A 27,243-nucleotide genomic window follows, 5' to 3' on the forward strand; every position below is an offset into this window, starting at 1 on the left:
AAATTCTGTTTTTTTTTCATCTTTCATGTTTCATGGGAGAAAAGTGCTGAAACATATCCATTAACACAGTTTTGTGCGCATTACCCTCCTTTCTACATAGTGGATAACATCTTTTTTGTAGCTACTGGAAATAGGGAGGCTTGCAAAAGGTTAGAATATAGCCTAGGTGCTATTAATTCCCACTGAATTCAGAAAAAGTTAAGCAAATGCATTACCTCTTACCCACTGAAACCTACATGTGTTTTACTTTGAAAACTATACCTCATTTGGACACCACCCCAGGGTCACTGTCCTGTTTCCCCCCTTCCTTAGAGCAGCTAGCAGGACTTTAATGTGGGATTCAACTGGCTTTATTTCAGAAACTAAAATGTGTGGCCTACATATGGGATGACTTAAGTACATTCAGACGATCAAAATATATCCTCATTTAGATGCTGGTTGCAACAATGACTGAACCAGAAGAAATGTCTAATCCATAATCTGGTACCTATTTATCTACTTGCAATTTCTTGCTTTCGAACTGCTAGGTTGGCAGGAGCTGGAACTAGAGATGGGAGCTCACTCCGTCATGCGGCACACTCGGGTCTCGAACTGGTGAACTACTGACCTTCCACAGCCTGCAGTTCAGCATCTTAACTACTTGAGCCACCGCAGCTCTACAAAGCCCTACATGGCCTTGAATTCTCATAGCTGCAGCACTGCCTCTCTGCCTACACTCTGCCACACATTTCTTTGCTCATCAGAACAGGGCCTTCTGCAGGTGCCACCCTAGGGCACGATCAACAACTGCCCACGCGTGTGCCTTCTCTGTTGTGGCTCCCACCTTGTGGAATGGCCTCTGCCCCAGGAGGTCAGGAAGGCTGCCATGCATCTGTCATTCCACAACAATGATTATTATTCAGGAGGGCATTTTTGGAAGAGTAATAGAGAGGCCGGAATAGCTGAGAAAGGAGAGAGCAGAAGAAGTTGCCCCTCTTATTCATCAGCAGAAATTCTTCATAGGATCCAACCCTTTAATTTATAGAACAACATAACATTTCAAACTTAAGCATTTCAACTTGAGGTAAAGGGATTCATCTTTCATTTACACTTGCCATGTATTTCCTCCAGGCGAACTTAACATAAAAATTGCTTAATAGTGACAAAGAATAGAATTTTCCCTCAGTTACCCCCATCTGAACACTGAAAGTTCTGAAACAGAAATATGCTCGGTTTCAGTTTTTCCCATTAGACACCGTATATTAAGCTTAATATGCACAGTTGCTCATTTACAAATATTCTCAGATTGCCATTGTTGGGGGAAAAAGATCTCAGCTAATGAGAGGAACGGTATAGTTTCACATCCATATGGGAGAAACTCAGTGGGACTTTCCTAGGAAGCTGAAAGGGAAACCATAGTTTTTAAATTCAGCAACTCTTACAGGTTCACAAAAACAAAATCAGTGTGAGACTTTTTAATATGCATGATCTTCATCCTCCATTTCATAATTTCCAGAATGAAATAAGACAATTCCCTCTTTGGAAAGGCTAACAATTAGGTAAACTCTGAGGTGCCATTCAAAAGCCCCTTAAAAATAAAAGATCTTCCTTTGAAATAGGAAGAAGTTTACGCATGTGCTCAACTGTTGAAATCAAAAGCACCTTGTGTGGGGGGGATAGTTCCAATGGCTCTGGGCTGTATACTCCTCTACTTTAGGACTTCAGTGAACAACTGACATTATTGTGTAGTGGGTTTGCCGCATGGACGAAGGACAAAGACCGGCATAGTGCAAAGCACGCTTTATTTGGTACACGACAAGACTACTGGCTAACGGCTGGCAGGCCAACTATATACACCCCAGGGACACGCCCCTGGGCCCCATTGGTGGGTTTGAATCTCCCGCCACTGTGCCCATTGGTTCCCCAGTGGAGGGACTAGGAGCCTAGTCCCTATTGTTCTTCCAGAGTCAAGCTCTGGCTGTTCTCTGTCTCCCCAGTGGCGGTCAGCATACACAACAGACATTTAAAAAAAGAAAAGAAGGAAAAATGGTCAGAAAGAATGCAGTTCCAAATGCAGCAAGGACCCTATTTGTAGTGTAAGGACAAGATATTGCACCACTAGTACTGATACAACTTGTGCTGTTTTAACACTCATTTCCACTCCAAGAAGCATCAGTGACAGGACCTACCTAAATATTTTCCTTTTAAAATACCTATATAATGTTCTCATTCATCCAGAAGAGAGTTTCAGTTCTTAGTCACAATACATGATGGCACACTACAGGCTGTTGCAACATGAGATCAAGCATTTCAGTGGGTCAGGCAAATGTAGCAAGAATTACCTGAATATTTGCAAAATGAAGCTCAGTAAGGAAGTTAACACTAACCAAGTTTTTATGGAATGCCAAATTTTTACAAAATGGTCTGGTGTAAAATATGGGCAACAGTATTTCCAGGTGCCTATCACTGGACTACTGACATGATCACAGGCTATGATAATCAGTATCCAATATTTTAAATTCAGGAATCTGCTTTCTGATTAAGGTTAAAGCAGGCTACAGTTACTACCAGTGGGGCAGAATCTGGTAAACATCATTACCATTTGATTGCTTGCATATGAAATTAAAGTAATGGAACCAAAAGGCACACAATGTACTTAATATTCTAATTGCATCAGCTTGTCACTGAAAAGAGGAAGCAGACTCAGTCATGAGTAACGTCAATGTGAGATACGTATCCAAAGATGGAAAACAACTTGCATATACACAATTAAGATTGCTGTTGCTGACAGTTTAAAGAACTGGTTTCATTAACAGATTGGGTGAACTTGGGTCTCACGTATAAATCAAATTAACACAAAAGCTTTATACAAAAGACCAAGAGAAGGGGAAAGCTGTACCAATACACACACACACACACACACACACGAGTCTCTTTCTAGTAAATACAGGTTTTCAGCCAAATCCACACTATAGAAAACACACAGTACGTAGTACAACAGTAATAATACTATTGGGATATTTGGTTAATGTAGCAGAGTTTGCTCAGTCCTAGAAGCGTGATGTTGAGTGTGGTAAATAAATCTCCCAATAAGTATATTACAAAAAGTGAAACTTAGATTTATTCAAGTATATTCAGTTCACATTTAGGTTACAGTTGAAAGGAGAGAGAGAAACCTAATCTAAAGAGTGCTTTCCGTATCACAAGTGGCCAGCAGATTGGCATCATGTGTATGGAAGTATGAGGGCATTGTGTCTACAGGAGAAACCTGTAGAGACATGTGGCTCCATGAAAAGCCATGTGAAGAACAAAGGAAGAGAGAGAGAAAGAGAGAGAGGAGGGATAGCTCCCAGGTTAAGACAAAGAAAGGCATCCCATTCAAGGAGATACTTATACACACTTTGAGTGATGTAGCACCTCCCAATGTCCAGGCACACAGAGTCGCTCACTTCAACAAATACAGAAGTTACAGTTTATAGCATTTGTTTGCTGATTTCCTAGGGAAAAACTATTTAACCAAACCATCTCAAAGGCAGAACTGATTGGAAGATGATGGCTTGTGGAAGCTTGGCAGCAATTGTCTTACGCACTGCCTCAGGAAGGCTGGTCTGTACTCCGTAACACATTGCAGCAGTGAAAAAGGTCCCAAAATGAATAGAAGCAGAATCTATTACATGAAAGGGGGTAGGTGCAGGAAACACAGCTGGTTCATACAGAGAGAGGTAGTACTTTAGCTATGTAGGTTATGAAGGGCTTTAAAGGTAAGAGCGAGCACCCTGAGTTAAGTCCAGAAACAAGCACCCAGTGCTGTTGTCTTTAAATATGAACAAAACTGCAGACAAAGAACATTTCTTCAGAAATTGGCACGTATCCCTGTTGAGCAGAGACCATTTTATAGAGTCAAGAGTTCATAAAGACAGAGAGTGGGTCACCCAGAGGAATAAACTCCCAAATGGATAAATACTGCTGGAAGAGATACTGACCTCTGCCTCTTAACCTAAAAAATTTAAAATATGGGTTGCTTGTTCGCATGTGAGTGGGAACATAGTTTTGACAAATTACTAGAACTCTCCAGTATAATTTAAAATCCAGTGGTTCTGAACACTGACGCTTGGACACAATTCAAAATGTTCTTGATTATACAACTAGAATTGGAAAATGGCTGAAGACTGATAAGGAAGTCATCTTTATTGTCCTATTAAGTGATAAGAGTCTTACTGCACTTCAACATCTATCAGGTATACAGCAAAGGAGTAATGGTGGTCCTCCTTACCACCTGGCAACATGTATGAACATCCCTGCTGGATCAGCCCTTACTGCACTTCAACATCTATCAGGTATCCAGCAAAGGAGTAACAGTGGTCCTCCTTACCACCTGGCGACACGTATGAACATCCCTGCTGGATCAGACCAGTGGTCTATCTTGTCCAGCTTCCTGTTCAACACAATAACCAACCAGTTACTCTGGAAGGTCAGTAACATAGCATAAAGGCCAAGGCCTTTCCCTGATGTTGCCTCCTGGTACTAGTATTCAGAAGTTTACTGCCTCTGGAGGTTCCCTTTAGTCACCACGGCTAGTAGCCACTGGTAGGCCTATCCTTCATTAATCTGTCTAATATCCTTTTAAAGCAGTCTATGGCCATCGCAACATCCTGCAGCGGCAAATGCAACATTTTAATTACTTATTGAGTAAAGTTATTTCCTTTCATCTGTCCTGAATCTACTGCCCATCAACTTCTTTTGGATGCCCCTAAGTTCTAGTACTTCAGGAAAGGGAGAAAAAGTGTTCTCTGTCCACCCTTTCTGCTCTGTGCATAGTTTTATAAACCTCTACCACATCCCCCCTTTGTCACCATTTGCTGAACTGAAAATCCCAAGATTCTTCAGACGTTCCTTACAGGAAAGGTACTTCAATTAATTAATTTTCTTGATTGCCCTCTTCTGCACATTTTCCAGCTCTGCAATGTGCGTTTTGAGACAAGGCTATACGGATGCCAGGTTGTCAAGACATACTCCATGGTAAAAGGTTTGTATTCATAGAGAAAATAGATGCTGAGAATAGTTTAATGAAGTCCAGCAGTTCCTGGACAGAAGACTACATTGGGATCCTTCATATACTGTTCTGTGAGAATGAGACTCACAACTTCTCTAGCCAGCCCACCAGCCCCACGGAATTGCTTTGGCAATTAGGAGATTCTTTCTCATGTTGAACAATCTCTTGCCGTTAGAATAAATTATTTCCCTTCCTTTTCCCTATGGAATCTTAATTATCCTTACATAAACCTCCCACAAATAAACATTTCAGCTGTTTGTTTGTGAGAACAGTGAGAGTGTTTACCTTCTAAGCTCTGAAACATTTTTGAAAACTGTTTAAAAAACTCTAGTTTCTCAACGCCCTTAACTTCATTTGTTTTAGGTTTGTAGTTCAGATCTTTTGAACTAGCAAATAGTTGTTTTGCTTCTGAATTCCTAAATTCCACATAATAATGAAATCATCACTGATTTTATTTTGAAGGTACATTAATGCTTGCATCATGGAACATGAAACATGTGGAGTTAGTCTTACTTCAATTAAAAGGAGATCAAATAAGCTGAAAGAAGAACAGAGTAGGATGGGCCACATGTTCCTGTGCCAAACCAGCATCCCTTAATCAGAGAATCACAGTGCAATCCTATGCACAGTCACTCCAGCCTAAGTGTATTGACTTTAGAGGGTTTAGACTGGAATAAGTCTGCACAGGATTGCATAGTGAGACTGAGTTTGATTTCAGTATGAACCAGCAGATACGCTTCTTACATTTTCTGCAAAAAATGTCAAGTAGGAGCCCAGTGAGTGCCTGCACCTGCAGAATTATGTACAAGGTCCTAATTTTTACTATAAACTTGTGCAAATTCATGTTAAGCATTGGAAGAAGGTGAAGTCAAACAGACAATCTGTAGACCAAGGTCTTTATTCTGCAGCAATCCTTTAATGAAGGCACCAGAGTCCTATTTAGAAATGTACAGCTGAAAGGGAATATCTGGACGTTCAAAGAAGCATCAGCTACTGCTTATAGTTTTATTTCTCACTCAGTCTCATCCCTGTTGATATCTCTTAGCTCCAGTTGAATCCAGGAGTTCAGATATCTTCCTTGGGGCGAGATCCACAGGTCCTGATTTTCACACTGCATCAGGTACTAGAGAAAGCAGGTATACAATTAACATTAATTCCAGTGATTATCACTGGAGATTCTTATGTGCATCTTACATCAGAGGCAGAACTTCCTGTCATTTCTGCTTTGCCAGCATCTGATAAACATTCACATTACTCCTAAATCTGCCATTTTGTCTTTTTCACATTACTCCTAAATCTGCCATTTTGACAGAAGGGATCACACAGCTGTCTCTGGGTATCAGTCCCATTCTATGACAAGGTTAGACAAAACCAGTGTTAAGTATGCAACTCAACAACGAAGTAAGTAATGATTCAGCTTTATTAAAGAACGAGAACTTCCAAGATCACACAACATCTGACGACACACCACAAAACAACAGTGGAGCACAGCTCCTTTTAAACTCTCCCGGGCTGGGGTAGCCACGCCTTCTCATAGTTAATATCCAATCACATTGTAAAGATAACATCCAATCATTTGTCTTCCCTCCAGCACAGACTCTTACATTTCATTGGTTACATAACACGCTTCAGCCAATGGTGTTGTTCCAGATTAGAATCCGGCTGAGGTTTCAAGCTTTACATTACATGTCAATGGCAAGACACAACAACCAGAACAAAGTTTATCTGGAAAAAAATTGACTACATTATCCATCGCATTCATATTACAGAACAATTCACAGCTCACAGATTAACCAGTTAGGGTGGTAACAAACAACAGTAGTTTAGGAGGCAAAGAAAAAAAATCTTTCATTTCTAAGACCCAATTTTCTCCCACAGGTGCACTTTGAAAGTAAATATAACATTAGCATAACCTAATTATTGCATATTTGGAGAACACGTATGTGCAGTGTCTGTGAGTGTGTGTGCATGCATGCAAAGTGCTATCAAGGCACAGCTGACTCATGGTGACCCCAGCAAAGGGCTTTCAAGACTGTTGAGAAGCAGAGGTGGTTTGCTGTAGCCTTCCTCTGCAGAGTCTTCCTTGGCAGACTCCTTGTCAACTACCAACTCAATGCTTAGGTTCTAAGATCTGATGAAGTCAGCCTATACTATGCCGCCTTCCTTTCCCGTGTGTACAGTAGCTGAGTTCTCAAGCACCCATTTTTGGAATAGAACTTTCAGGCACATAATTACTTCCAAATGTTTAAAACTGAGCTGCATGATAGTTTGTAGCAAGAACATTAATGGAGTACTGTGAGAGCTGAAGTAAAGGAATGCAGGAGTTCCAGCTGGACCATTTCAGAAGTTTGTTGGGGTATGTGTACAAAACATGCCAAAAATGCAACTGCATTGATTAATGAAGACCAATCCCTACCCCAAAGATGTCTTGAGAATCCTGTGATTTTAGTTGAAAATCAAAGAACTGGCCAGCTTCAGTATCTGAAAATAAGCCAGGCAAATGCAATCATGATCTAAGTACAGCCAGAATTAAAAACTGACCCCTTCTGAGTTTACAAATACTGCATGTACTGTTCAGCAAACTGATCTACTCTGACCATCTCATCTGTTTGCTGCACTTTATATCTTCTCCTTATCTTTTCCATCAGTCTCCCGGTCCTGGAGCTGGTATATCAGCAACACAAAATCATCAATAGTTATGAATCTGGACCTTTACATTCATTCTAAGAATGCACATTGTACTTTCCACTTCCTTTAATAGAGCTGTAAACAGATGGATGTGTACACAGGGCTGATCCTTGCACTGAAGTTATCTTTATTAATAATTGCATTTTTCTTAGCTTGCTCTGCAAAGGAGTTCATGGCAACATATATGCCCCCTCCATCCCCTATTTTATCTTCACATCAGTGCAGTGAGGCTGGTGAAGAGAGTGACTCCTTAAGGTAACCTAATGAGCTTTATGACAGGACTGGGTCTATAGAGTCACAATCTGACACATTAACCATGCAGGCTTTCATTTTGCTTCCTTCTTATATTCAAGACCTGAAAACATGCATCACCTATGTAGATAATCTTGGCACGGTCTTTAATTTACTATCTCAATTTGTAATCCTGCACATCATCTTGTTTAGACATTGTGGTTACACGGAAGTGAGACAACCATCCATTAACACTGTTTGTGAAATGTCAGTGGAAAATGCTCCACAACTGTAATCACTTTCTGGCTTTCTACCTCCTCTGATTATAATGGTGCTTTTGAAACAAACCTTATATGTGCTGTTATTACTGATATCAAAACGGAACCTGGCACAGTCATGCTCTTGGTTCATCTCCGAAAAATAAAACAGGGTAACAATTCAGCCAATTGTTTTCCAGTTTTCTGGTAGCTGCAGGACAGGCAGATAGTAATGTGAATCTCTTCTCAGGTGGGAACAACTGTTAGATCGCCGCTAACAAAGGTCTGGAGAGTGATTTCAGCAAAGTGAATCAGCTTTATTGAAGTAACGAACAAGCACTCAAACGCATTCATAACCAGAACAGATTAACATTGGGAGCTAGGCTCCTTTTAAACATTCCCGGGCTAACATAGCCACGCCTATTTACAGTAAGCAACCAATGAGGTTGATGAGATAAGGTCCAACGAGAGTCTTTCCCTCTCAGGGAGCTGGTACAGTTCTGATTGGTCGCTGTTGTGGAGCAACCAATAGTAAAGCAGGCCGGAGGAGCCTTGCGTGGCTCGAAGCTTTACATGGGGAGTGAATGCAGCGATTCATGTAAGCATTTCAATACATTACAACAACTGTGTGTGTTGAATGCCAGATACTCAAACAGCAACTAACAGCTCAGGACCCGTAAGAAAAAGTCTCTAGCAAGAGCTGACAGAGCAGCCATATTTCCAAGTGATAATCAAGCCTGTCCATCTCTATTTTAGCAGTGCCAGAAGGACATGCCCATTCTCTCTTAAGTGGGCACCTGTCCCAGTGTGTGTGTGTGTGGGGGGGGAGACTGCTCCATAGAAGCATCACTCAGACCAATGCTGAGTACTCCTTCCCCCCCTCTCACACACACACTCACAAACACATGATTCCACCATAGAAGCTTCACTCAGGAGATCCTGCTTCTCTACTCCACCACCAGACTTTAGGCTCAAGAGCAGCTTCCACCCAAGAATCCTCCTTCTACTCTTGTTGCATCCACATTTGAACTAAAGGTCCAGATAAGGGCAAGGCGTTGCATACACAATTCCTGCAGGATACAGAGCACAAGCTCCAGCTCTGTGAGGGGACATGCAGAAAGCCACCTTATGCCTGATAAAGGATTCTTGGTCATATGAGCCCTGCACCAACATCTGTGTCAGTCTATACACGCAGTACACATACCTTCCATACAGAGATGTAACGAGCAAAGCTGCCTTCCAACAGCTCCTCTGTGTCTTTGTGCTGACTTACTTTCTGTATCTGCCTTCGTCTCTACCCAAGGAAGGGTATCCTCCTTGCTGTCTTTCACAGGATTTAACACACAAGTATTGTCTTTACTTTTCTGTCATTCAATGGGCAGAACTGTGAATTTCACCAACAGAAGGGCAAATATTACTAACAGTTCACTGTGCCCAAGACCAGATCTAGGTGTTTCTGTTAAGTCAGCTACTTAACAAACGAGTCAGAGAGTGATTCAGCAAAAGATCAGCTTTATTGAGCAACTCGTAACTGAACTCCAAACAGATCAACATGAATAGCCAGAACAGCTTTAGCATTGAAGCTGTTCTTCTTTTAAACTCTCCCGGCTAATATAGCCACGCCCTATTTTACAATACCAACCTATGTGGTTGCACGGATAAGGTCCAATCACAAGTGTTCCCTCTCAGGGAACTGGATGTTGGTGATTGGTCGGCTCTTCCTGGGCTACCAATTGTAGTTTAGGGATTTGGATCCCAGCCCAGGACGAAGCTTCACATGGTGATTCAATCAGGGAGTTCACATACATACATTTGACAGATTGAATACATCACAAATTCCTCCCCCCTAAGTAAAGACACATATCAGCATTCGTAGTCATTTAAGTACGTTGGTTCTCGGCGCACCGGCTGAGACCTGCGTAGCTGTGCAGGCTCAGGACACAGCTCAACTTGGGGGGGGCCCTGCTTGACTCATGGTTTTCAGAGTCAGGTACCTCTGGGTCTGGGGTTGCAGCCTCGAAGGTAGGGGTCTGCCCTGCTTCGGGGACAGTACTGGCCAGTGCAGTACTAACCTCCCTGGTCGGAGGTTGGGGTTGGTCCTAAGGTTCGGAAGACGCAGCCGGCTGGGAGTCTAGGCTTTCCTTCGCCCACCACTGCCTAAGCTGGTCTATGTGGCGTTGCCACTTGCGTCTGTTTGCAAGCTCTACCACGTACATGCGTGAACCAATTACCTCCCCCACTATGACTGGAAGCCATAAATGACCCTCTGCGTAATTTCTCACAAACACTTTGTCACCTTTTCATAAGTGCGAACTTTTGCAAGTGCACTCTGCTGCTGGGGCCTCAGATCATTAAGATCTGGGTGCAAACGATCTAACAAGGTGGTGAGGCGGCACCCCATCAGCAGCTCGGCTGGGCTGCGGCCTGTGGAAGAGCAAGGGGTAACATGCTGGTGCAACAGAATTGAGCAAAAAAATCTGGACACACAGAATTGAGGCCAGTTTTACCCCCCAGTCGCCCTGCGTTAGTTTTCCTAGGGCTTCCTTGGTTGTCCTGACCATTCTCTCAGCTTGGCAGTTAGAGGCTAGGTGAAAGGGAGCTGATGTCAGGTGCCTAATCCCGTTGTCAGTTAGGAACTGAGCGAACCCTAGAGGTGAACTGAGCCCCGTTGTCGCTCACCAGCACCTCCGGTAGCCCGTGGGTTGAAAACAGACAGCGTAGGACGTTGATGACGGCGATCGAAGAGGTAGAGTGCATGTGTGCAACCTCAAACCACTTCGAGTACACGCCAACAACTAAAAGAAACATTTGTCCCTGCATAGGCCCCGCAAAATCTAGGTGAAGCCTGGACCATGGCTTCCCTGCAGATTCCCATCTCTGCGGTGTAGCGGTAGGAGGCTCGGGCCTGGCCTGTTGACAGGGCATACAAACTCTTACCCACTCTTCGATATCAGCGTCTAAACCGGCCCACCAAACATACCCCCGTGCCAGTGCCTTCATATGTACCATACCGAGATGGCCTTCATGAAGGGATTCCAGGACCTTCTCTCTGAGCTTGTTGGGCACCACCACCCGGTTCCCCCGAAGTACACATCCCTTTGATACAGCTTGTTTTGGCGCGCATGGAACGGTTTGAACTCCTGCTCCCCATTCCCTGCCGGCCACCCCCTCCACACCCAGTTTAAAACGCGGGCAAGTACATTGTCCTTAGCTGTCGCAGCAGCAATGTCCATGGAGGAGATCAAGGCCTGAGGCAGTTCGTCGATGGCTAGCACCGTGCTAGCTGGAGCAGGGTCCAAGTCCTGGCCGGGTAGAGGGCAGCGACTGAGGGCGTCCGCGTGTCCAATCGCCTTGCCCGGCTGGTGTTCAAAGTCATAATCATATGCGGTGAGGAAAATCGCCCACTGCAACATGCGGGGAGACAGGATATTTGGGATTTGCCGGTCCGGGGCAAAGATTCCCAACAGCGGTTTGTGATCCGTCACTAAGAGAAACTTCCACCCATACAAAAAATCATGGAATTTCTTTACCGCTGATACCAGTGCCAGACCCTCCTTATCAATTTGAGTGTAATTCTTTTCCGCTGCAGATAACGACTTTGAATAGAACGCAATTGGGGCTTCACTGCCGTCCGGCATTAGGTGGCTAAGGACCGCCCCCACCCCAAACGGAGATGCATCCGCTGCGAGCACTAGCACCTTCTGCTCGTCATAATGCATCAACACTGCATTAGACAACAACAAGGCTTTGACTCCCTTGAACGCCTGCTTGTGTTCAGAGCCCCATTTCCATTTTGTGTCCTTGTGTAGGAGTGCATGCAAAGGCACTGCCACTGACGCTTTGTGTGGCAGGAAGGCGTGATAGAAATTTAACAGTCCTAAAAAGGACTGGAACTCTTTTTTGTTTAGGGGTCACGGAGCACCGCCGCCACTTTGTCCTCTGTGGGGTGGACACCACTTTTGTCAATTCAAAACCCCAAAAACTCTACACTCGGGACCCCCACAAGGCACTTTGACTGCTTTACCTTTAGACCAACAGACTTAAACCGCTCCAGCACTGTTCTCACTCGTTCCATAAGCTCTTGGTCTGACCCTCCTGCAATCAGTACGTCATCAAAATATGGAACAGTGCCAGGCACCCCTCGGAGTAACCCTTCCATGAGACCTTGAAAAATCCCTGGGGCTACATTAACTCCGAACTGGAGTCTCTTTACCCTGAAGGCCCCTCGGTGTGTGACTATTGTTTGGGCCTCAGCTGCCTCTTTGGTCACTGGCAGCTTCTGGTACGCTTGAGCTATGTCAAGTTTTGCAAATATTTTTCCTCCCCCCAGAGACGCCAGGATGTGGCTAATGACGGGTACAGGGTATGAGTGCTGCTGTAATGCACGATTAAGGGTGCATTTATAGTCTGCACAAATCCTCACAGAACCGTCTGGTTTAACAGGTGTTATTATGGGATTCTCCCACCTGCTAAATGGTACTGGCTCAAGCACCCCCGTTTGATTAGCTTGTCTAGCTCTGCTTCGATCCGGGGTTTGAGTGAAATGGGCACCTTTCAATATTTTAATCAAATCGGGGTCACGGAGGGATCCAGTTCAAACGAGATGGGGGGCCCCTTGTACCTTCCCAGGCCACCCCCAAACACTTCAGGGAACTTAGCATACAACAATGCCCATTTATTTTCAGTAACGGTATTCACACCTGTAATGCCAATACCCAGGGGTTTGAACCAATGCAGGCCAAGCAGGTTAACCCGGTCCCCTTCAGCAACCAACAGAGATAATGCAGCACATTTCCCTTTAAATTCGACATTGAACATATCCCTCCCCGCCAGAGGAATACGCTTTCCCTGAAAATCTGATACCCTCGTGTCCGCTGGCTTTAGCCGCCGCCGCCTTCGGGTTGGAAACAGCCGCTGCCACGTTTTCGTTCAGATCACCGTAACTGATGACCCGGAGTCGACCTCCATGCTGCACGGAACACTGTCTAGGAGGAGGGTGACGTGAATCTTCCCTTGACCTCTGGTGCGAAGGACGGTCGATGCGGACGACAGGCTAGTTGTCATCTGACAGCTTGCTTCCCTTACTGCTGCTTGTGCTGGTTCCTCGGTAAAGATGCTGGCGGTGATTTCTTCCACGATCTGCAGACTCGTGCTAGATGGCCCCGCCTGCCACACGCTCGACACACGATGTCTTTGGTCCAACATTGATTGCGAGGGTGGTTTCCGCCACAACCGGCGCACGCTGGGCTGGCTGCAGGCTTCACTCTGGTCTGCTTGTCTGCTCCCGCTTTTACTGCATAGACGTCCTCATCCGCGTCACTGCCCTCGTTGCTAGAAGCTTGGTGGTGAACACGCTGCTCTGTTGACGCCAACCACTGGCGGACCTCTTTTGGTGGACTTGTCGGCTGCCTCTGCGGCAACGGCCTCAGTGTAGGCGACAGCCCAAGTCAGGGTGGTGCGGGTGAACAACCACTGTTGTGGCCTTTCGTCCCTCATGCTGCACACCAGCCAATCTCGGAGGGCTTCCTCGATGTTCGCGAAGTTGCAGGGTCGTGCAGCCTTGCACAACGCTGCCACATATTCGGCCACCGGCTTGTTGGCTGCCTGGCTTCTTTTATAAAAAGCGTGCCGGCAGGCAATCTCTGACGGCTGAGGTGAGAAGTGAGTTTTCAGCTTCTCCGTCAAGTCCTTGAACGGCACCGTCATGATGTCCGCTGGTGCGACCAGGCAATGTCAAACACGCTTTTGCCACAAGAGCTCAGGAAGGTTGCCCGCTTCTTAGCTTTGGTCGCGATGTCGTTCGCTTCGAGGTGGAACTCTAACCGCGTCAGGTAAGCGTCCCAGTCCTCGGTTGTGGGTTCGAATGCCTCGAACTTCTGGCTATTGGCCATCATTGCAGGCGCTTCCACCGGATCTGGCGGTGCCTGCGACTGATCGGCCATGGCGCGATGCTCGCTGATGTCCGTCGTGGGATTGTTTTAAGCGGGGCTGCCTACCCGCCTTAAAATCCCATCCTCGTCACCAATTGTTAAGTTGGCTACTTAACAAACGAGTCAGAGAGTGATTCAGCAAAAGATCAGCTTTATTCAGCAACTCGTAACTCAACTCCAAACAGATCAACATGAATAGCCAGAGCAGCTTTAGCATTGAAGCTGTTCTTCTTTTAAACTCTCCCGGCTAATATAGCCACGCCCTATTTTACAATACCAACCTATGAGGTTGCACGGATAAGGTCCAATCACAAGTGTTTCCTCTCAGGGAACTGGATGTTGGTGATTGGTCGGCTCTTCCTGGACTACCAATTGTAGTTTAGGGATTTGGATCCCAGCCCAGGACGAAGCTTCACAAGGTGATTCAATCAGGGAGTTCACATACATACATTTGACAGATTGAATACACCACAGTTTCATTCCAATCTGTGTTCTTCTGCCGAAAGACAATCACAAATATCTGCCACTGTCTTTGAAAAGTAGCACTGCGGTGTCTCTCAGTGTCTTGGCAGCTTTCTATGACATGCCCATGCCAACAGGAGCTTCAGAGATAAAACGAAAAAAGGGTTACATAAGAGCAAAAGGAGAATTGCTTAATACTGTGAACAATTTCATGGAAAAAATAAAGCAGAAATCCCAGTAAAGGGGCCACTAAAACTGGCTCTGCATGCAAAGATTTCAATGCTGGGCCCCTCCACCCTCTCTGAAGCTTAATTGGTGCATCTCTATTGTCACTTCTTACCCACAAGAAGAAAGCAATAGAGAAGTACTTAAGTCCTACCCATTGCTACACAGAATATCACATGCTTACAGTTTGTCTATAGGCAATAATCCAGCCCCACCAATATCGTTTTCAGCAAATTTCTCTATCACATTTCAGAGTATCATCAGCATTCATGTCTGGGGATTTCCACACCATTGAATAAGACATTTTTTCACTAGTGTGTAAATTGGGGACTTCCCTCCAAAAATCCTAAGCATTCTTCCAAAGGATGACAGAAGTAGTTAGAAAAAAATCCTCACAATGGACAGGTTGTTAGTAATGGAAATAAAATCATATGTGGCTGAGAGAATCAGAGAATATTGCACAAGCCTGCATTTCCTGTAGAGATGAAAAATATTTCCCCCCACATAGGCACATCCTTAGAGTGCAATGCAAAAGACAAGTGACAATTATTTGCAATATTAGTGAAGCCTCTGATAATAATTCTTGCATTAGTCTTTGTTTTCATGCAACTATAATAAAATAACCTTGAATACACCCTGGCGAACATCCCAGATTTAGTTAGGAAGTGGCATAATGTTTGAGTGCACCCTAGGCAGAGATCTCCCCAAGCAAGGCTTCTCTTTCATTATCTATGGATTAGAAAAGAGCTCCTGTGAATTCACTATCCTGAGTCTTCCATAAGTTGCAATGGAAAGTTGGCATATCCTTTGAGAATCTGTGAATGGTCCATACTTTGGCAAGTTTCCCACATAACAACAAACAATGGTTTGTTCTCAGGAAATGAGGCTGGGCAATTATTGGGCTCATGCATGACTAGGAAATTAAACATGCAAACTTCAGAAAGCTTATCCTTCAGTACAGCATCACACCGCTCACCCACCTACCTGCTATTTGAGGCATCCTTTCACTGGTAGGTGGGGGAGCAGTGTGACTGTCCCGTTTTGTCAACTGTGCTAACTCACTATGTGTAATCCCTGCCTTGAGCAAATGCCTCCCACCTTAGAGAAACTTTTCCTGTCCATCCCTCCCCCCTTCCCTGGCACAAGTAATCCCAGGGGTCTTCTTCCCTCCCTGAAAATACATTTCCCCACTACATTAGATCAGCAACTTTTCCCTCTGCAATCCTGGAAGTATTTTTCTGTGTGAAGCAGGGTTTCTTCCCCACTTAGAGAGGTCCACCCTAAAATGTACACATATCATATAAACTCTCCAAAGAACTGGAGCCACCCCCCTCAACATTTGCTCAATCCACCTCAAAAATCATGAACCCTCCGTGGATTCACCAGCCGCCTGTTAATGACCAGAACTCCTAAATCAGCCCTTTTCTCGCACCACATCTGTGTGATTTATCCACACAAATCCACTCTCCTCCAAATCTCAAGTCTGCTCCCACTGACCACTCCTTTCCTTGCACTTCAGTCCCACTTAGACACCTGACCTTCCACAAAGACAAGCATACACCCCATGGTGCTGAGTTTCAAGCATGGGGATTAACAACTGGGAGACCCAGGTTCACAAGCCCCACTCTGCCATGGAAGCTGCTGGGTGATTTTGGGGCGGTCACTGTCGCAGCCTAACGTACCCTGCTCTGTTGTTGTGAGAACAAAAACATAGAAGGGGAGAAGGATACTTGTAAATTGCTTTGGGTCCCCATTTGGGGAGAAAAGCAAGGTACAGATGCCTAGATAATACAAATGGTGCAACAAAATCTCATAAAGTCTCCAAGGTGGCTCAAGACAAGTGTTCCCTCTAAGCTGAGTTAGTGTGAGCTAGTTCACAGTTTTTTAACCTCTGGCTCACACATTTTTGTCTTAGCTCAGGAAGGATGGCTCCAGAGCAAACTAATGTATGCAGTAGCCAAATTGCTTGCTCACAACTTTAATGGCTGTAGCTCACAAAGTAGAATTTTTGCTCACAAGATTCCACAGCTTAGAGGGAGCATTGCTCAAGACTCCTGTTTTATCTTAGCTTCCAACTACGCCCCTGCTCTTGCATGCCACTCCCCCCAAACACAAACACCCAGCACCTTCCCTCACCCCAACAGCTATATTTCTCCTCTGCTCCCATGGCTTTCCAAGCACAGTTCCCACCACACACCTCATTGCATGCTCCTCCCTCGAGTCCCTTATACTCCTCCCCCCAGATACACTGGCATTCCCATGCCTACACTTCCCCAATGTCCATTTCAATCAGCAGCTCCCCCTATCACCACCTTCACACATAATGACTTTCTTCACCCCTTATTCTTCTTTCCCTCCTCCCAAAGGGCTGCTTCTCCAACATCATGGTGGAGAAAGAGCAAGAGAGGTGGGCAGAGGAGAAGAAGAAGGTGGCAGCAATAGAGCCGAAGGAGGCAGTTTCTGCTGCTGAAGTGCCACTGACCACTCCTTTCCTTGCACTTCAGTCCCACTTAGACACCTGACCTTCCACAAAGACAAGCATACACCCCATGGTGCTGAGTTTCAAGCATGGGGATTAACAACTGGGAGACCCAGGCTCACAAGCCCCACTCTGCCATGGAAGCTGCTGGGTGATTTTGGGGCGGTCACTGTCGCAGCCTAACGTACCCTGCTCTGTTGTTGTGAGAACAAAAACATAGAAGGGGAGAAGGATACTTGTAAATTGCTTTGGGTCCCCATTTGGGGAGAAAAGCAAGGTACAGATGCCTAGATAATACAAATGGTGCAACAAAATCTCATAAAGTCTCCAAGGTGGCTCAAGACAAGTGTTCCCTCTAAGCTGAGTTAGTGTGAGCTAGTTCACAGTTTTTTAACCTCTGGCTCACACATTTTTGTCTTAGCTCAGGAAGGATGGCTCCAGAGCAAACTAATGTATGCAGTAGCCAAATTGCTTGCTCACAACTTTAATGGCTGTAGCTCACAAAGTAGAATTTTTGCTCACAAGATTCCACAGCTTAGAGGGAGCATTGCTCAAGACTCCTGTTTTATCTTAGCTTCCAACTACGCCCCTGCTCTTGCATGCCACTCCCCCCAAACACAAACACCCAGCACCTTCCCTCACCCCAACAGCTATATTTCTCCTCTGCTCCCATGGCTTTCCAAGCACAGTTCCCACCACACACCTCATTGCATGCTCCTCCCTCGAGTCCCTTATACTCCTCCCCCCAGATACACTGGCATTCCCATGCCTACACTTCCCCAATGTCCATTTCAATCAGCAGCTCCCCCTATCACCACCTTCACACATAATGACTTTCTTCACCCCTTATTCTTCTTTCCCTCCTCCCAAAGGGCTGCTTCTCCAACATCATGGTGGAGAAAGAGCAAGAGAGGTGGGCAGAGGAGAAGAAGAAGGTGGCAGCAATAGAGCCGAAGGAGGCAGGTTCTGCTGCTGAAGTGAAGGAGCTGTGCGAACATGCACTGACAGACAGGTTGTGACCCACCCCACCACTGACAGGAGGAAGAGTGAGGGCAATGGCCACACATGTACAGCCTGGCTCAACCAAGAGGAAGAGGAAGGGGGGGAGGGAAGGAGATGAACCTTTCAGCCAGCCAACCCAATGCGGGTCTTTTTGTTGCTCTTGCTGCTACTGCCACCACCCTCCTCTTCCTTGCTTGTGGGCCAGATAACAGACTTGTATGGGCCAGTTCCAGCCCCCAGCCTTATGTTTGACACTTCTGTGCTAGAACGAGAAGAAGATTCCCTACCAAGCAAAACAGCAAGAGTTATCTCCAAGGCGTACAGAAATCTCTGGTCTGGTGTGATTAGAAACTGCCTGTAGAGACCTTAAAAGCCAGTGAACAACTCAAGGAGAGTACTGGTATTCCAAGAGAAGGGGTTTGGGTACTCGGAAGAGGGTACCAGCCAGCTGGGCACCTAAAGAGAGCTAGTTTGGTGTAATGGTTAAGTGTGCGGACTCTAATCTGGGAGAACCGGGTTTGATTCCCCACTCCTCCATTTGCACCTGGCTGGATGACCTTGGGAAAGCCGTAGTGCTGATAAGAACTGTTCTTGAAAAAGAGCAGTTTCTGTCAAGAGCTCTCTCAGCCCCACCTATCTCACAAGGTGTCTGTTGTGGGGAGGGGAAGGGAAAGGAGTTTGTAAGCCGCTCTGAAACACCTTTGGGTAGTGAAGGGCGGGGTATAAATCTAAACTCTTCTTCTAAAGAGTCAGTGCTTACTCAAATAAAGTGATTCGAGTGTTTGGGAAAACACTGGAACAAAAGCCTTTCAATATAAAGATCTAAGTAAATGTGAATGAATTAAGAACCTCTCACTAGCCTAATATATAAGATCAAAAGTCTGTGCTTGTACTAGTTTTACCTCAATAATTTCAACCCCTTATTTCACCTGACCTTTCCCTTTGATGTTAAATAAAACCTTTTGTTATTTTTTAATTTCAAAAGTGTCTCAAGTGCCATTTCCAAGGCTTTAAGTTAAAGACCGATCCTATCCCTTCTGTCAGGGTCTTGGGCTGAGCAAATAATCAAAATATATCTTACTCAAAGGGTGGGATAGCCAAAGTTTCTTCAGGGGAAAATAAAACATATTACCAAGGCTGCTTAGTCAGTGAAGAGCCAGAGAAAGAGAGGGAAAAATCTAGCCTCTGAGGGAGAGAACTGGAAGGGGTGCATTATATCTATATTACACACCTCCCTCCTAACACTAGTCACTTACCCCCATCCCCACTGGTCTATCTGGGATCCCAGTTGTATATGTCGATGTTAGGAGTTTGATCAGAAAGCTCCTTGCCTTTCAGATCTCACTGCCACTGCTGAGAGATATGTATTATGGATTTTATATCAATATTCGACCAGTTTCGCTTCTGGACTTACTGTACTATTAGACCAGTCACAGTACTGGACAGACAACATATGTCCCTAATAGAATGTAAACTGAGCATGCACACGAGAGACCTTAAGCACCTTAAGGTAGAATCAAGACTAGACCAGCTGATGAATGAGTATAAAATGCCATCTCCCTTCTGGGGAATGTGGCGCAATGCTTTATTGCCAACCTGAAACAGGATAAGCCTACTTTAAAATCATATACATCGGTCAATTACAGACTAAATACTAGCCATACTGCTGCCACAGAAAAGACCTGTGCTGTGAGTGGGGGAGGAGGAAATAGAGTCATATTACTAGGGCCTGAATGCCCAGCCTGCACTGCAAGCCCATAATATGACATGGTCTAGTTATGCCATCTAAGAAATATTTTTTTTTGTTTCATGACTCATGAGTTTGTATGGATGAGACGGAATTGGAATATGTGCATGTGCACGGAATATGTGCATGTGCATAGTGTCATACAACATTTGTACCAGGACCAGAGAAATGATGTCTGAGCCCAGCTCAGAGGTCCTGGGTTAACTACCTTGGCAGACTAAGGTCATTGCTCCCCCCCTCCCCACAACTAGCAGAGGTTTGTTAACATTCTGAAGTTGCTGACTTACCATTATATGCTCTGTGAAGAGAACACTTCCTTTTAGTCAGGATCCATATAATGATTGTGATAAACACAACAGCAGCTGCAAGAGACATGACCATCACGTATATCTGTTGTTGGTTGTCATGTGTATCATGGTTGGGTGTGGGTGATTCCAAATCTGAAGAAAAACAAACCAACCAACCACTGTTAGTCAGAATGGAAAGGAACATAAACATTGACCACAATCCAACAAGCATCTTAATGCATGGCTGAACATTTGCCCACACACTCAGTGGAGTTTTTTTCAGCTGCCTCCCATAGGACCAATTAGACTGCATAATTCTTTTGAAATCTCCTCTGACTTTCAAAAACTTTCACACAGCAGTACTAGAAGGGAGGCTTGAAATCAATCCCTAAATGCTCTATGAGCATGTGAATGTAGTTAATAAGGGACCAGACACAACATTTACTAAGCCGTACCTCCTACCATCGCCTTTCTGACACCATCCTGCACCGGGTACCTGCAACTGCTCTACTTTCTACCTTCTTCTTTAACAGGCTCATATGAAGTCCTTTTTTTTAAAAAAAAGGTATGAGTTACATTAATATAGAATCATAGATTCACAGAGTTGGAAGGGGCCATACAGGCCATCTAGTTTAATCCCCTGCTCAATGCAGGATCAGCCTAGAGCATCCCTGACAAATGTTTGTCCTGCTGCTGCTTAAAGACCGCCAGAGAGGGGGAGCTCACCACCTCCCTAGGTAGCTGATTCCACTGTTGCACAACTCTTACTGTAAAAAGGGTTTTCCTAATACCCAGCTGGTACCTTCCCACCCTTAATTTAAACCCATTATTGTGAGTCCTATCCTCTACTGCTCCCTGCCCTCCTCTGACAGCCCTTCAAATACTTCAAGAGAGCAATCATGTCCCCCCTTGCCTCCACAGGAACTGTCCACAGGGTTCGCAGTGATGTTTCCCAACCGCATACTAACCAGGCACAGACTAGCTGAACTTTGGCAAGGTTGCAGTATTCTGTACCTTTAGACTACACCCCAAGACACTGAGTTTCTGGAAAGGATAAAGGGTTTTTTATTTGCAGGAAGGGAGGAATTATGGAGATTTTCCCTTCTCTCCCTGTTCTCCGTTCCAGCTGATACATGAATGGAACAACTAGGAGCAGTCCCCCTTCCATCACCTCAGATGCCTGATTCCCACACTTTCCTGCACTGAACTTCAGATACAACAGAAGATGTTGGGGAGATAGGGCAGCATATGGAAAGTAGCTAGGGTTGCCAAGTGGCACTTACCCTTCCGGCAGGGGACTCCAGTTCGGTTCCCGGTGCGTGCGCGAAGCACACGCGCGCCACATGCACGTCACAGGGAAGTGACGTCATGACGCCCCCCGGGGGGATTTGGCAGCCCTAAAAGTAGCTTATCCTAGCAACTATAGTCCTAAACTTAACATAGAGGTGAGACAGGAGTGCTAGGGAGGCTGTCCCAAAATCAGGGCAATTAACAGAAGTGGAATGGAGTCAGCAGCAAGCTAAGAAAAAAGACAAGAATGAAAGGCCAAGTATCTAGCAACAATTAACAAAAATAGACACGTGTCCTTCCTTACAAATATTGCATATGTATGATAGAGATAAACTATGAAAATCAACTTACAAGTAGCATTTTGGCTTTCATTTGCTGAAAAAGAACAAAAGTGGTATAAGTTTACAATATGTTTCCATACAGTCTGATCTGACACTCTGGTGATGCAAAGATAGTATGAGGAAGGAACTTCTGAACAAAGATAACAACAACACTTGTAGGTTTCCACTGGCACCAACGGTGTGGCTTGGGGCCTGTTTACACTGGAACTACCAACTATGAGTCTTACCAAGGAACAAGAAATGAAGGAAGCCATGGAAAAAATAGCCATGGGGCAGACACCACATCACTTGCAGCATCTCTTTCTACCGGTCAGCACTGGCAGATACAGGAGTGGCACAAAAGTATTCTTTCTTTGCTGTCATCATTTATTCATTCATTCATTCATTCATTCACATTTATAGTCCGCCCTTCCCAGAAGTGGGCTCAGGGCAGGTAACAACATCATTTATACAAAACTTTTGTTAATAAAATAACATTAAAATTTAAAACATCTTCATGAATATTAAAATGGTGGTCACAGCTAATAACAAAAAACCAAAACAAACAAACAAAATTCCTTGGTTGTGGGAGGTTCCTGACAATAGCCAGTAGTTGTTAACAGAGTGACAACCACCTCAGGGAGGCCATATATGGACGTCTGTTGCCTCAGCCAAAGGCCTGGTGGAACAGCTCCGTCTTGCAGGCCCTGCGGAATTGAAATAATTCCCACGGGGCCCTGATCTCAATGGGGAGCATGTTCCACCAGGCTGGGGCCAGGGCGGAAAAAGCCCTGGCTCTGGTCAAGGCAAATCGGACATCTTTTGGGCCAGGGACTACCAGGAGGTGTTGATCCTTCAGGGCATATATGGGAAGAGGTGGTCCTTCAGATAGGTTGGTCCCAGGCCGTGTAAAGCACTACGGTCAGGTAAGCACTACGGTCAGGGGCGCAACACCTTTTGGTTGTTCCAGGCCCGAAGGACATCTAGTTGGCCGCAACCAGGGTCAGGGCTTTCTCGGTGGTGGCTCCTGTCTGGTAGAATGAGCTCCCAGAGGAGATCCGGGCCCTGCGAGACCTTGCGCAGTTCTGCATTGCCTGCAAGATGGAGCTGTTCTGCCAGGTTTTCACATAGGAGCCGCTGCCACCACTGGACCACCACCAAGCTGCCATCTCCGACAGTGGATTCGATCTGGATGTGAGCTGGCCCTGGGAAGACGACCAGATGACCTAAAGAGCTGGTCATTAAGGGACGATAGTAATAGATTCCTGAACTTATGCTGACGGGTTAGGCTGGTCAACGGAACCCCATCTTGGACCGATAACAACTAATATCAAGAGCACCGGCACTTTGGTGGGAGGGATTGTTTTATACTGTTTTTAGCTGTTCAATTATGGCATATGCCTCTTTTGTTAGCTGCCCTGAGCCCGTTTGGGGAGGGCGGGATATAAATCTAATAAATAAATAAATAGATAAATAAATAATTTAAAGATTATTACCAACACATTGAAGCAGATACAGAACTCTACTGGTAACCAATGCAATTAGCGGAGGACCTGCCAAATGTGAGTCCACATAGGCGTCGCTGTTAGCAGGTGTGCCGCTGCATTTTGCACCAGCTGTAATTTCCGGGTCAGCCTCAAGGGTATGCCTGTGTAGAGCAAATTACAGTAGTGAAGCCTGGAAGTGACCATTGCATGGGTCACTGTAGCCAAGTCTTGGGGGGAGAGATAGAGTTTCAGCAACCTAATCTGCCGAAGATGGGAAAAGGCAGATCGGGCAGCTACAGTAAACTGAGCCTCCATCGAAAGAGAGGCATCCAGTGTCACTTCCAGACTCCTCACCGTCTGGGCCGGCACCAAAGATGCCACTTCCAGTGTGGGGAGCCTGATACCCATATCCCCTCCCTTCCGACTCAGGTACAGGACCTCCGTCTTCGATGGATTTAGCTTCAACCGAATCTGCTGCAACCATCCAGCCACAGCCTCCAAAGGACGGATGGCCTTCCAATATCAGATAGAGCTGGGTGTTATCTGCATACCTCCGGACCAACTGGGCAAGGGGGCACATCTTGGCTTATAAAGGGGTAAGGGGGCGCATCTTGGCTTATAAAATCATGCCAGGAAAAAGTATTGGAGACTTGGCTTCACAGTGGGGTTTCCCACAAGTATCTGGAGGCAATTATAGCAGTTTTGCTCAAGAAGGCCCCCCCCCACCCCTGACTAAGGTCTCCTAAGGATACAGTCTCCAATTCATCTTTCCTGGGCAATGAGTTAGAGTATGTGGTGGTACAGAAGCACCGGCGGGTCCTGAATGACAGATTTCCCCTTGATCCATTTCAATCAGGCCTGGTTTGGGAATCAACATGGGTCTGACTCTGGTAGTACTGGTGCCAGTCTGGTGAATGATTTTCATTTAAAGTGGGACAGACTCAGAGGTGGATTGAGGCAGGGGAAATGGCCCTGGTAAAGTGCTTTCCTCCTACTTCACCCCACCCCCAAAGGAAGGGGGGAAAGCATGTCAAGCCAACATGTGCCCCTTACAGCGTCATGGCCAGGGCCACCCCTGCACTGGGCAGGGTGAGTCTAAGCCAGGCCTCTCCTTTTCCACAGCTCGGGCTTGCAGCAGTGGGGTCTTGTGCCCACCCCACATTTTGGGCTGTGGTGCCCGGGGGGGGGGACCAGGCTGTAATTTTCCCAGTGGTTTTAATGGCCAATATGCCCCTGGACAGAGCACAATAATCCCTGTTGTTATTCTTAGAACCACCAGTGCCTTTGATACAGTTGACTATACTTATTCATAAGTTGGAAGATGGAGTTGGTATTGGAGGAGTAGTCCTTTGGTGATTTCAGTCTTTTCTGTGTGATCGGACATAGGAAATTGCCTCTGGAGGTGCAGAGTCAACTCTTATGGAGTGCTTTAAGAGTCATGCTCTTCAATCAATCGATCAGTGTCTATATCTGTTATCTATCTTTATCATCCAGAGCTTTGGGGTTGGGTGTCATCAGTATGCACATGACACCCATTTCTGTTTTTCATGGTATATGTGTGTGCGTATATATATATCTCACCAAATATCTCAAACGAAGGCTTTGAGGCTGTGTTCCAGTGGCCAAGGTGGACCAACCTGATGCTTAAACCAGACAAAACAAAGTGATGCTAGTTACAAAGCCTGCTTTTTTGAAGGGAATGGACCCACTTGTTTTGGATGGAGATAAGTTAGTTTCTACAGAACAGGTTAGGAGCTTGAGGTGTTAATGGGCCTAACTTTGCCATTGGAAAAGCAAGCTGACATAGTGGCCAAGAGTGTCTTCTATAACCTGCATTTGGTTTGCTAACACTGTCCTTTTAGGCTGGCCATCCTAATCCATTCTTTTGTAATCTGGTGGCTGGCCTATTACGTGAGACTGCTTTTCAAGACAACCCAGAAATTTCAACTGGCTAAGAATGGAGGAACCCTCCTAATATCAAGGTCTACCCAAAAACTTATCTTGCCAATTTTAAAACAGCTACCACTGGCTGCCAGTTTGTTTGTGTTGTTAATTATTTATTTTTAACTGTTGTGTATGGATTTTATTGTAAACTGCCATTGCCATTTATTTTTAAGGTCTGGTGTAGTGGTTAAGTGCGCAGACTCTAATCTGGGAGAACTAGGTTTGATTCCCCACTCCTCCACTTGCAGCTGCTGGATGACTTTGGGCAAGCCATAGTTCTGTCAGAGGTGTTCTTGAAAGAGCAGTTTCTGTCAGAGCTCTCTCAGCCCCACCTACCTCACAGGGTGTCTGTTGTGGGGATGGTAAGGGAAAGGGGTTTGTAAGTCGCTCTGAGACTCCGAGTGAAGGGTAGGGTATAAATCCAGTCTCTTCTTTTAAATTGAAAGGTGGGACATAAATAAACAACAAATTCAAGGTACAGGCTATAAAAGGCTTTCATAGTCTGGGACACATGTGTTGCCATTGGTTTACTGAGGGGCTATGAAGTGACATGGCAGATGGCTAGAGCAGCAGTGGAGAAAGACTTGTGATGAATCTGAGGCTAGAGCTTATTTTAAAGCCTACTCCACAGAGGTGATAACAGCAAAGAAACGCTTCTTCACCACCATTGTTTTTGCACAGTGCAGGCTCGTGGAACTCTTCTGGGGCCTCAGTGGCCCACTGGGACCTGGCCTGCAGGAAGAAGTGGATTGCTTGACACTGGCGGCAAAATCTCTTGCATCCATACCAATTTGGACTCTACATTAGTAGTGACAGGATCAGATGGTGCCAGGCTGCCAGCTCGTCCAGATGTTTGGGATACCTTTCAGCTTGCTGAGTCTGAGTACAGGATTATTGGAAGACTGAGACTGGAGTGGTTCAAGAGACCTTTCAGCTTGTTGAGTCAGAAGACAGGATTATTGGAGGACAGAGACTAGAATGGTTGGAGAGACCATATCACTCTAGTCTTGTTCCATCTACACTGGTTGACAAGTTCTCTTCAGACCCAATTCAAGGTGCTAGTGTTTGACCTTTAAAGCCCTATATGGCTAAGGGCTGGCATATCTACTCCGATATGAACTTATCTGACCAATACGTCAACATCGGAGGCCCTGCTTTAGGTACCCCCACCACCTGAGGTTGAACGGGTAGCAAGGCACAACCTGAGAATGGGCCTGAAATTGTGTCTCCTCAGTCGTTGCACTGAAATTATGGAATTCCATCCTTAGAGAGATATTTGCCCCCTTCTATCACTGTCTTCAACCAGTGGGTGAAGTTTCCCCCCCCCTGTTTTGTTTAGTGTTTATGTTTATGTGTATGCCTCAATGTGTTCGTGTTTTGTTAAAATTTGGTTTAATATTTTGACTGTTTATCACCTTGGGTACCCTGAACTGAGGGGAAAGGCAGCATAAAAATGTTTTAAATAAAACAAGTAATAAACATCTGAAGGGGGCCCTCTTTCCATTTGCCTCCACATGGAAATTACATTTCTCTGTGGCCACCTTTAATTACTGCCCCCACTTAAGCTCCCCTGGCACCTAGTACAGCCTGTTATGTAATGTAACAGACTCCCTGTGGAGATGGAGGGGTTGCCATCCTTGAATATGTTTCAGGAGGCACAATATCGCTGTTTTATCCAACAGGGCGTTCAATGAGGTTTGAGCTGCTGACCTAATTATAAACTGTAAGTCAGTAAGGAAAAGGCGTGATATAACTGTCTCAATATATAACCTAACAAATAAAATGGCTCTCCCTTGGTTCTTTTCTAATCATTGTTCCAGTCATTTCATTAACACAAACTGCTCTCAATAGCTGAGAGTTCT

The 27,243-nt window shown here is 45.3% G+C and overlaps 1 protein-coding gene across 1 annotated transcript in view; it reads right to left on the reverse strand.

Annotated features, from left to right (window-relative positions):
* Positions 1-14,436: 14,436 nt before the first annotated feature.
* Positions 14,437-27,243, reverse strand: part of LOC107109232 (T-lymphocyte activation antigen CD80-like) — a 22,419-nt gene continuing 9,612 nt past the window's right edge. Inside the window, exons 4-6 of the mRNA XM_015409802.1 lie at positions 21,982-22,005; positions 20,341-20,493; positions 14,437-14,740 (exon numbers count right to left, since the gene is read on the reverse strand). Coding sequence (XP_015265288.1) covers positions 14,715-14,740; positions 20,341-20,493; positions 21,982-22,005 — 203 coding nt within the window. The 3' untranslated portion in view covers positions 14,437-14,714. The remainder of the gene's footprint in view (positions 14,741-20,340; positions 20,494-21,981; positions 22,006-27,243) is intronic.

This window comes from Gekko japonicus, unplaced genomic scaffold, assembly GCF_001447785.1.
Source record: "Gekko japonicus isolate JY-2015 unplaced genomic scaffold, Gekko_japonicus_V1.1 scaffold4, whole genome shotgun sequence".
NCBI lineage: Eukaryota > Metazoa > Chordata > Lepidosauria > Squamata > Gekkonidae > Gekko > Gekko japonicus.